General features: G+C 39.3%; 2 protein-coding genes across 2 annotated transcripts; one reads left to right on the top strand and one right to left on the bottom strand.

The window, feature by feature from the left end:
- The first annotated feature begins 2,244 nt into the window (after positions 1-2,244).
- On the top strand, positions 2,245-6,875 carry xpa (xeroderma pigmentosum, complementation group A). Its single transcript, XM_082537057.1, has 5 exons — positions 2,245-2,675; positions 3,917-4,022; positions 4,540-4,705; positions 5,527-5,644; positions 5,739-6,875. Exons 1-5 carry the CDS (start codon positions 2,405-2,407, stop codon positions 5,891-5,893), a joined length of 816 nt encoding a protein of 271 aa, XP_082393183.1. The 5' UTR covers positions 2,245-2,404; the 3' UTR covers positions 5,894-6,875.
- A 483-nt stretch (positions 6,876-7,358) lies between these two features.
- On the bottom strand, positions 7,359-11,279 carry kpna7 (karyopherin alpha 7 (importin alpha 8)). The gene is made up of 12 exons (XM_082537878.1): positions 11,115-11,279; positions 10,876-11,019; positions 10,719-10,804; positions 10,286-10,454; positions 10,013-10,112; positions 9,722-9,804; positions 9,194-9,280; positions 8,923-9,099; positions 8,507-8,740; positions 7,941-8,123; positions 7,678-7,824; positions 7,359-7,513 (listed from the first exon to the last, which is right to left on the bottom strand). Exons 1-12 carry the CDS (start codon positions 11,178-11,180, stop codon positions 7,427-7,429), a joined length of 1,563 nt encoding a protein of 520 aa, XP_082394004.1. The 5' UTR covers positions 11,181-11,279; the 3' UTR covers positions 7,359-7,426.
- Between the last annotated feature and the right edge of the window lie 600 nt (positions 11,280-11,879).

Here is an 11,879-nt window from a genome sequence, read left to right as displayed (position 1 = left end):
ATACTTTGCCTGCTAGATTCTTAACAAAATGTGACATTGACATATTTAAATCACGTAAATAGGGAGGTCAGTTTACCACTCAACCTTCCTCATAACACAGATTAGCAGTGTCATCCATCAGGATGTGGTTTGCTTTACATAGACACAAGCCTCTTACAAAAGCAGGCATGGCCCGCTGCAAAGACCAGTGAGATGCAACCAAGATTAAATGGACAGCTGAGGACAGCGGTAAAGGTTGTTCTTGGGGGATATCTGAGGACATTTCCTCACTACCTATAAATTTAGGTTGTGAGTAACTCAAGTACCTGTCTGCCAGTTAACAAGCTACAAAATCACCCCAGCCAAATTCCCATATATGTATCAAGTGTCTTTGTCAGTAACTGAGTAAATGTGTGTGCTATTGATTCCTATAAAAGAATGATCATTTTTGGGGTGGAACTGTTTTAGGATTACAGAAGTTGTATACAGGTATAAGTATGATGACATTTAAAATGTGCTTGTTAGAGAGTAACTGAATAACTGAACTGAATATAACTAATGTTGGGTGTGGACACACACAAGCTAATGAGTTTTGCCCTGTAAAGGTTCAAGGGCATTAGGTCAGTGAAAGTCGTAATGAGTGGCATTCTGGTGCAGCGATAATGAGTTTACATTCTCACAAAACCAGGATTAAGAAAGATTTATAATTTGAAATACTATATTTAGAAGCCATTAAGGGTGCAAGTGTTTTACTTTTGTGCAGGTTCCTTTTCATATTGGAGATCGTTTAAAAAGAAAGAAAGAAAGAAAAAAGAAAGCAAGATTATTTAGGAAAAAGAGTTTTGAATGGTGTGAGATATCATATTAGCCATAATTCCTCTGACTAATACTTCTGGAAATTACAAATAATTAAAAAAAATTACATTCACATTTCCATGACGCTTTCCAGTCAAAATGCTTTACTCTTACATTAGTATGACAGGACTGGTTATAACTGTTGGATAAATTAATAATAAATTAATAATAACTCAGCAGAAGCACAAGCTGATTGTCTCCAGGCCATGCTACGCTGATGCTGTAATTTGCGGCAATCTTTAAGAAGTTTACAAATATAAAGCTCTTCTTTGATGTTGGCGGTGTTTTGCTCCACTCTCTGCCAAGATGATCTCACATAACTTCACTAATATTGAGGTCTGAGCTCTGGGGAAGCCAATTCATGACTGATAGTAATGTGTGTTTTTCTATTTGGGAATGCTTTCGCTGCATTACCAGTGTCTTTGGGATCATTGTTAATAGTAAATGGTCTGGTTCTTATGTAGCACTGTTCTACTCGAGTATTCAAAGCACTTTATATGACATTACTCATGGACCCATTTAAACCCATTCATACAATTTTTTAAAATGCTATTTCTACCTAAGTGCTTTCTATACAGACTACAACGAAAGCATCTGAGAGCAACTCGGGGTTCAGTATCTTCCACAAGGATACTTTGGCATGCAGACTGGAGCAGCTAGTAATGAAAACACCAATCTTCTGATTAGTAGATAATCTGATCTTCCAATCTGAGCAGCCAATCAGATGTTTTCCAGATGATAATACACAGTGGATCAGAATCTTACCATACTTTTTCTGTTTGTACATCCATCAATTTTGACAAGACCGCTGACTAAAATGTAACACCAAACAATAACAGTGCCTCCCTTGTGTTTGACAAATGACTGTAGGCTCTGCTTAGCTCTTCTTTCCTAATATCCACCATCAGGTCCATAAACCCTGTTGCTACTGAAGGACCATATACACCTGTCAGGCCCTGGGTCTGGTCTCTGTTGTTTCTTCAAGACATGACTTTCAGATACTGTATGTGTTTCAGGCCTGACAATTCTTTTGAATGAAGAAAAAGTCTGGATAGCTGTTACTAAAGAGTAACTGAAACATTTTAAGAAACTCTGGCTCATTGGGAGCTTTATTTAAGGATACATTGTATCCTTTCTTTTTGACTAAGTTTAGAAAATAATAATAATAATAATAATAATAATAATAATAATAATAATAATAATAATTGGAAATATTGAATTTCTGGTTTTACAATCACTAAGCCATAAGAATCAAAATGAATATGCAATATTTTATTATATAAAGTGTAATAAATAGATATGTGGACGTTTTTGAATTCAGTTACTATTAGTCCGATAGCGGTGTGCTTTACTCCACACGGGGTCAGACAGAAGGTGGCGGTATTGCCCCCGAAAGCTGTTTGAAAATCACCAAAAGACCCAAACGAAAAAGAAGCCGGAAGCATTCAGCTGTCAGTTTTGTAACAACAATCTAGTGCTGGACTTTGCATGGAGCGAGAGGGACCGGGGCAAGTTCTGCAGAGTAATTTAATTCATTGCTCTGCCGTGATCGCTGTGTTTAGAGAGCACCATGGATCCGTCACAGGCCGAGACAGTGGATGGTGGTGCTTCGAGTCCCAAACTCGAGCTTTCCCCGGCGATGCGGGCTAAAATCGAGAGGAACCGGCAGCGGGCGTTGATGCTCCGACAAGCCCGTCTTGCGAGTCGTCCTTTGTCCGCTGTGGAGGGCGCAACAGCGGCCAAAGTTTCCAAGACCATCGACTCGGGAGCTGGGTTCTTTATCGACGAGGAGGGAAATATAGAGGGAGAGCAGACGATCAAGGTAGTGGTGCATCAGCCAGGTGTGTGTTTAGTTAGACAAATACGTGCTCGTCTCGTACTTACATTACAGTTTTTCTCAAATGCTAAAACACACGTCACAAACGTTACCACCAGGTCCCCCAATGTCCAAACACAACACCCTTCTCTAAAGCTACATAAACACAACCACACCTTCCCACTGCAAAACTCAAACTCCCACACCAAGAGAGCAGCTCGAAGCTGTCAAAACTGTAAACACTATACACAGCATTACACACTACAGCAAAACAATTGAAAACACAATGCTCAATTTGTGAGAAGGTTCTTTGTTTCATAACTGCCAATGCATATTTTGGAAACTATACAGTAACGGATCGTCGTAGATCTCTGCAGAGGATTAGGCATTTAGATTTGTGAGTTTCATATGAGTAGTATAAATCTATAGAAAATCCTGCATGTACGTACACTACTGTAACACAACTCAATGCAAAAACAGAATCTATTGCACACAACAGTAATCTTGAAAACATGAACAGGGTGTGAAGTTTTTTTATTTACGTTATTCACACCACACACACACCACAATCACTGTGCGGCATCATGTCGCTGAGCTGTTGCTCGCATCTCGTCCGTAATGATGGTGCGAGGTTGTCTTGCTCTCCCTCCTGGACCTTCTCCTCTCCCATGTTGGCCTTCTCCTCTTCCTCGTTGGTCGCTCCTCTTCCTCCTCTCATTTGAACTCCTCTTCCTCATTGGCCTGCTCCTCTTCTTCCAGGGCCAGCTCTTCTCCCTCCTCTGCATCAAATTCCTCTTCCCCTGACTCTGCCTTCATCCATTGTGTTTGTTTGGAATCTTCAGCATACTGTGCACTCTGAACTTGCTTTCACATGTGGGTACAGCATTAGCAACAAGTGTCTTCAATTTTGAGTCATTGTGTGTAGTGAATGACGCCAGGTGTGTTCCCTGTGTTCAAAGATTGGTGACTGTGGCAAGCATTTTGCATCACATGGGCTTTCATTTGAGAATATGAGCAGAGTTGTTTTGCAACATGTGTTTTAGCAAGGAAAAATGTGTTTAGATTTATGAGTACAGAGGGTTGTGTTTTGTGAATTGTGTCTTCATGTGACATGTGTTTATGGTACTGGAATATGGTGGCTACATTTAGTAAATGTGTTTAGACTACTGGTCATTTGGGTTGCAGGATTGGCTTTTGTGTTTTAACATTTGAGAAAAACTGTATTTACCTTTGTTCTTGATCACTGTGGGTCTGCGTTGTTTTCAGCTCCGGTGATTGAACCAGAGTACCTGATGTGTGATGAATGTCAGAAACCCTTTATGGACTCGTACCTGAGCAACAGCTTTGACCTGTCTGTGTGCGACAACTGCAGGTATACACTTACACACACACCTGATGTGTTTGCTGCAGTCTGTGTGCACAATTAATACGTTTATATTTATTAGATTTATTTGGTGACTTATATTTTAAAACTTTGAACCATAAACACCTGCAAGCCTCACTGATTTCCAGTGTTTAACAGCTGTTTACAGTCATGCTCCCTGAGATCTGGAAGAATTTGGAGGATGAATTAACACCTCCTCATGTTACATGTTACATGTACTGAACCTTTTTTTTTTAAACAAAACTAAACTAAGGCTTCATCATGACGAAATTTAAAAAAAGGATGATTTGCTGTCATTTACTGTATTTGCTTGTGCATTCTATATTAAGCATTAAGATACCTAAACATTTTGTGTTGGTGTCCATCACAGTCTATGTATTTAGGGGCTTTAAAGTGCAATGTTTTGGTCATTTAGTTGCCTCAAACTTTTTTTGTGTATAACTGTCAACTTTGTTTTATATAGTCGTACAACTAAAGATCTATTTTAAACCTATTTCCTTTTCAGGGACAATGAGGAAAAGCACAAGCTGATCTCCAGGACTGAGGCTAAGCAGCGCTACCTGCTGAAGGACTGTGACCTGGACAAGAGGGAGCCTCCTCTCAGGTTTATACTGAAGAAAAACCCCCATAACCCACGTTGGGGAGATATGAAGCTCTACCTCCAGCTGCAGGTATGAAAATATGCGAAGGGCAGTTCATACAACTTTTTTAACCTATATTCACGTTATGCTAATATTCTTTAGCATTCAGTGTTGTGTGGCTAGACTGCTCACTGTGAACTTAAATATAGTATTTCTGTCTTAAAAAGCTTAATGTATGTGAAACTTTATTCATATAAAAAAAGTGAAGTGATTGGTTCGTAAATCTTCACTAAAAACAAGCAGATAATTGTTTTGTTTTGTTTTAAGTTTACAATGCACACGTTTTATGACACAAGCTTACCAATTAACTGTAATTTTAACACACTGTGTGTTAAAAATCGTTAGTCATTAGATTTGTGATAACATAAATAATGTGAAAATACTATTACCCAAGAAATGAGAGGCTGAGGTGTGAGTAAACCAAAGTACCGCTAAATGTTCAGGAAATGTATTAGGGTGTATGTTTTGTAGATTATGTAAAAGTCTCTTTTACATAATCTTAAAGTGAAGAAGATGGTAAAAGTGATTTAAACTTGCAGTCTTTCTAATGGACAGCAGGGGGCGATTCCTTTGGTTACAAAAAGATCTATGAAAAAAAACTTAGTTCCCACTTGGTTTAGTAACTTATTAATCACTTTTAAACATTTAGAATTTACTAGCTACAGTGTGGCTGACTAGTCCTCGGTTTTCCAGATATTAGCTTCAACCCAAAACCAAAGATGGCTGCAGCGAAATGCTTAAATTTCAACTTTAAAGCAGAATTTTACAATTCCAAGGGGGGCATCATGGTGCCAGTGTCCATCTTACCTGTACAGTCTATGGACCTGCTAAAAGGTTTTTGTATATTACAGGTGGAGAAAAGATGTATGGAGGTGTGGGGTTCAGAGGAAGCTCTAGAAGAAGCCAGAGAAACAAGAGAAGAGAACAGAGAGGTGCAGAAACAAAAACGCTTCAACAAGAAGGTCAAAGGTTGGTGTTTGCTTTGAGCCAAAATTCTCCCCTCCCAAATGGGTTACACTGAGCATTGTTAAACATCAGCTGTGTGTCTCTGTGCGTGTATCAGAGCTACGCAGAGCAGTAAGGAGCAGTATGTGGACCAAAAACACCACCGCTCACCAGCATGAGTACGGACCAGAAGAGGTTGTAGATGAAGAGGAAGACCTCTACAAGAAAACGTGCCTCACTTGTGGACATGAGCTTAGCTATGAGAAAATGTAGAGACACACGTCCACAAACACTGTTAAAGACTGATGTCTGGTGCTTCGACAGGAACGCAAGTTTCCAAATTCCTATTTGTATTTTTTCCATTTATAATAAATAGCAATAAAATGCTCCACCTAGATCACATAATAGGGGCCAAAATCACCATTGTATTCAACACATTAGCAGTAAGTTCTTTTTTTTAATGGCTGTTGCACATCTTAGCTTGATTGCTGACTCAGTTGTATTTTTAGCCATACCTATGCACATTGCTTTTCATTGTTCTGCATCATTTGAAATTTGGCAAGTCAAGGAAAGCATGATACTGAAACTTTTTGTGTAAAATGTTGTGTAAAAAATTGTAGGTCTTCCTTGTGACAAATAGGACATTTTCCAAAGCTGCTGCCTTCTTAGAAAAAGTCATATCTTAGGAGGGCAGTTATGAAAGAAGTCTGCAGCTGTTGCCAGATGTCTAAGACTAGAAGTTCACATCACCTGCTGTAGTTTTGTTTTCATCATGGCTTTATGCTCAAGGCATTCTGGGAGTCAGTCCAGTGCCAGTCTGCCAAGAGTATCAATTTTCAATTGATAAAGACATTATCAAAGAGCATTGGCCAGATGCACCAGTGCACACACTTCAACCTGGTCTGACCATTGTGAATTTTCACATCTTGGTTTTTATAAATGTTATTTTGTATTAGCTTTAAGGAAATGTGTAAATTTCTTTATTTGTAACGATGTAATTAAAAATTCTCGTTGTAAAGTTCTGAAAATGCTTTATTTATAGGTCCCTTCTGTTAGCTAGGTCGTCTGTAATGCTATTCTACAGAGCAAAGCTGTAGTTCGTGATCAGTGTGCAGCCACATCTCAACTACATTTCAGTGGTATGTGAAGAGGATGGGTGGCTTTGGCAATTCATGCTTTTGACTTAGTCTACTTCCTCACAGTGCATGTGAGGGGTGGAAAGTGTACTTCATTATACTTTTTGCACGTCAGAGTGTCTGAATTACTAGTTCAGAGTGTAGTCAGCCAGACTTGAATGCTTAAATTTCAGTAAAGGAGGGATTGCCAACTCATGTTCAGTTTTAATAAACTTCAGAGTCACTACCAACTGTAGGAAGCAGGACATGATCCTGACAGTTTAGACACTGGTGGATGAAGCAGGTGGGGACGGGATAAAGGAGAGTGCCACAAATGTTCGAGAGGCAGAAATAAAGCACCTTTAACTGAGGCCAATTTTCTTGTCAGTCTTCTGCAAGCTAATGATTTGCCCAGAGTGATACAGAATAAGTTACAGCGCAGGAAAGTAGTAAAGTGAAACTAGCAACCCGAATTCCAGCAATGCAGTTGACGTCTAGCCCTTACTCAAGTTTACACTTGAGAAGTTGCAGATTTAACCGTTTTAAATGTTGGAAAACTTGTGACATTTTAGTTTGCTGTGGTTCACAGGTGCAATGAGATTTGCCCAAGTTACCCATGACTGTTTAGTACCATTGAGATCATTCCTTTATTCAAATTTTCAACATGAATTCAAAACATACAGAGTCAGTTTTAAAATTCAAAGGCTTTCTGGACATCAGGGCTTTGAAAAGCAAATTCATCCTCTGTTGCATCAACCTTCTCACCATGAGTGTCACTCTAGATAGAGAGGGGAAGAGCGAGAAAAAAAAAAAAAAATTTTTTAGTCAGCTTTCAAATCAAAATGCAAAAATAAAATACAAATATTAGTACAAGTTCCCAACTTCAGATTACAAAGTTTAAGGCTTACATTATAACTGTTCATCCACACAGCTAAGACTTACATCACTAAAGTACTTCTCAATTATGTTATGTGCAGCCTGATACACCATTTCATTGTCATGGTTCTGCAGCATCTCAATGCGGTCCAGTCCTCCCAGCTCTTCAATCAACAGGCTAAGCTTCTCCATCTCACCAAGCTTTTCTGCAGCCTGAAAAAGTCACAGCCAACCCCACCAAACATAGTATCATTTAGACTTAAATCTCACTGCATTTTAATTTAGCCAGATTAATGCATTTTATAATCTGCGACATCTTCTGCCCTCACCATGAAGATGTTGTTTATGGCATCCAATATGACCAGAATGACTTTAGCATCTTTGACCTGAAGTAGGTTGATGATTGCTTCCAGAGCACCACTCTGCACCAACTGGACTACCTGCTCCACAGTAGCCCCACTAGTCAAGTTTGTCACAGCCCAAACAGCTTCCCTCTGAGTTTTGAAGTCACCCTGAGACGAGGAAGAATATTTACAAAAATAAAATATTTGGCAGCTGAACAGATAAGCCCATTGTTACTTGTGAAATTGGACAATTTTCTGTATTAAAGAAAAAAGAAAAAAAAAAAAAAAAAAAAAGAACCTAACATACTGATGGCTAGCTTACTCAGAATCTGAACGGCACTAGTGTTTAAGTGCCAACTTTCGGTGTTGATTTCAGCCCATTTATCACAACTTCACTTGGAAAAGAACTAAACTCCTACACTTCATTGTGGCCTTTATCCACAGAGTGATGGCTCATTAAAACTACGTTGGATCAAGTAACCCAGTAAACACAAAGGTGGTGTACACAGTTTTACACTTTGAATTCAGACTACAGATTGAAGGATACTCACATTTCTCAGTAAGTGTACTAGAGGAGGAAGCAGACCACAGGTGATCAGCTGTTGGATTTGCTTGCATGGACCTGCAGCAATGTTGGACAAGGCCCATGCTGCCTCCTTCTGAATACTGGCCTTTGGATGCCTCATTAACTTGGGTAAGACATTTAGAACTCCAGCATCAATTGCAGTCTCAGTCTGTAGGTCAGAGCCACTCACTATGTTCCCAATGGAGCGGAGAGCTGGGGTCTGGTTGTCAAAGATTTATGAAAAAAAAAAAAGTATATGAAGTGATCATTCATATTCAAATGCAACACTGAGTAATGACAGAGGGGAAAGTATTAAATCTTCGTATCTCATGTCAGATTTTTAACTTATGCTCAAGTGACAGACCCTTAAGTTCAGAGTAGGGGTGTGTGTATATACACTACCATGACACCAAGCTCCTGGTGACTCATGAGCTCCACCAGTCGAGGAACAATACCGGTTTTCACTACAATTTCAATGCGGTCATTGTCACCATCAGAAAGGTAGGAGATTGCCCAGCATGCATCAGATAAGATGTCCTTGTCACTTAGATGAAGCAGCTGGACCAGTGAAGGAAGCATCTACAGAAGCAGAAGATGTAGCTTATCAACTGGTGGATTTGGAATTAAGATGTGCAATCTGATCACGTGTCAATACAACAGTTCCTGATCTTACCTGCTGGACTGCAGACAAGGGTGGAAATGGATTCTTGTTTCGACACAGGTTGGACAGAGTCCATGTCAGGTTACGCAAATAGCCAACCTAGAGTTAGAGTCAATTACAGTTTAGACTTGAAGTTTCTTTCACCATTTTACTAGTTATCTGATAATACTATTTTAGTAGCTTTTAGTTGAAGAATCATGCAGTTGAAGTATTATTAATAATAATCTTCCTCATTAGAACTTATTTGATCACATTTGACCAATTTGATGCACTCATTGGCATTGAAAGCCATCAACATGAATTACTATACACTAGAACCAGTTAAAGGCAGTCAAGTTCCTTTGTGGGAACTTGAGTTTGACAAATTAAAACCATAGATTTTTCAGCATAATGCATTTAAACCAGTCATGATTTGGCAGTGTGGTTAAAGTGCAAAGCTAAACCTAGACTCTACCAAGTGCAGGACAATCTCAAATCCAGAATATTTAGAAGTTATCAGAAAAAGAGGACAAACACAAACAAAGCTTGCATAAAACTGACCGGTGTGTCTGGAGAGATTCGAGACAACAAGGCTGGGATGACATTGCACTCAATCAAGACATCGCGATAAGTTGCACCATCACCTGAGGAGTAGTTACATTGTAAGCATAACAATGAAACTGAAGTAGAGGACTGGATTTTATTTTCCATATTCCTTTGTTTAGTGGGAAGACCACAGAGTTACTCAGCAACTGAGGCGCTTTTTGAAACTCATCTCAGATTCCCATTTTCAACACCCCCCTTTGTTAGAGCAAAGCCAGACATGACAATACATTGTATTTAAGATTTAACCTGCAATGTTCCCAAGAGCCCAGACAGCCTGTTCACTAATGTGCAGCATTGGCGAGGACAGCAAAGAGATGAAAGCTGGTACAGCCCCATGTTCCACCACCTGAGGGTAGACACACACATTTAGTCTGCTCTGAAAATGGCTTGAGGAGGTTACAAGGTAAACCCAAAGCAGACATGTGACTATAATATGTTGAATATTGACAATATCCAACATGTTGGTAGATTACTGTGAAATCTGTCCAACATAACATTAATATCAGACAGCTTTAATACCTGCTGTGTATGCCAAGAGGTCCCAGAGGCAATGTTTGTTAGAGCCCAAGCTGCTTCAAACTGCAGAGTTGGCTCATCGTCCATAGACAGGAAGGACACAAAGTTAGACAGCAAACCAGCATCTATAATCTCCTTCAGAGGAGGGTTACGCTCTTGAGAAAGCAGCTTCCTGAGGAGACGATTAAAAAAAAAAAAAAAAAGTTAAGGTACAGGCTTTACTTTGCTCAGTTCACTTGTACCCAATAAATTCTTGGGTGTCATTAACATTGTATAAACGCCCATTACGGTTTCCCCACAGGTCCCATGTGATCCCTGAAATTGATGTTTTTCTTTACAGACAGACTGAGCTGGTAATCATCTGTGAGATGGCAAAAAGCAAGGGTTACATTTGAAGACAGTATCAGACAGATCATAATCATCCCTGAACACTCACCGGGCTGCCTGACAGCCTCGGGTCTGGGACTTCCTGCAGTCGCTGTTCACGTCTTTAATTATGTCCTCAATGGATAAGTGGGTCACCTGGATTACAGGTATGTTGTTAGAGTCTCTGCTAGTTTTAGTAGAGTTATTAAAGGTTTCTGGAAACTTACCAGCTCGTTGGGGATGTAGTCTGGAGACAGGGCCTCCTCGTCCGGGAGGGACGACAGCGTTATATTTCTTCTTTTCAAGAAATTTTCATTCTTGTGAGCTTTGCGCAACTCCACGCATTCCGTGATCCTTTTCTCCCGAAGTTTCTACAGGAGTAGATGGTGTAGCTCAGATAAAATAACCCATTACATAGAACCTAAAAAAATAAATAAATTTAAAAAAAAAATCATAGTCAACTTACTGCTGGATCTTTCCCCTTATTCTTAAATTTGGAGAGCCGTTCGTCGGTAACGTTTTTGGTGGGCATGTTGGCCTTTGAGCGCACAGTAATCCAAGCTCCTGAAATAAAAACTCAGTGAAACCAACCGCCGGGTGATTATATTTGTCAAAGCCGCCTCAGGTGAATCAAGTTAGATGTGATTATTGGAGGAGTCGTGCTGATTCATTCAAGCGCAGCTGTGCAGGTTTCAATTAAGTAACGAACTTTAGGGCTCCCGCAAGGTCACTTTCAGTCTACAGCAAGAATAGAACGAACTGCTTCTTTTAAAAATATTCGCAAAAACAATAAAATAAAATAAAAGCAAAAAATGTAATTCTACTACAGACTGCCTTTTACTAGATTTTAATTTTATACGGATCATAGCTGGGGATTTCCATTTTTAAATATTTTTTTTCCTATAATGCACTCTGGAATACACATGATACATGCATAATAATACATATATATATGTACACAGTTATGAGAAATAATTAAACGCTAGCAGCCTAAATTCCTCGCACTGGAAATTCTGGGGGCTGCAGACGCTTTTGCGTAGGATTAATCTTAGACGGCAGAGGGCAGCACAACATAACAGACAAACTGCTTGCATTTGATCAAAAGAACTGTGACGAAGTTAAAGTCCCTGCTAAATAAAAAGAAGATTTTAAATGTATAATTAATTAGTTCGTGCCTATCGAACAGTTGGTTTTAATTCAGCTGTTTATTTTAGTATGAAGAATAAAAGAA

This window comes from Aulonocara stuartgranti (assembly GCF_965226115.1).
Source record: "Aulonocara stuartgranti genome assembly, chromosome: 6".
Taxonomy (NCBI): domain Eukaryota; kingdom Metazoa; phylum Chordata; class Actinopteri; order Cichliformes; family Cichlidae; genus Aulonocara; species Aulonocara stuartgranti.
The sequence above is the reverse complement of the archived record's forward strand: the minus strand, read 5'-3'. Positions and strand labels throughout refer to the sequence as shown.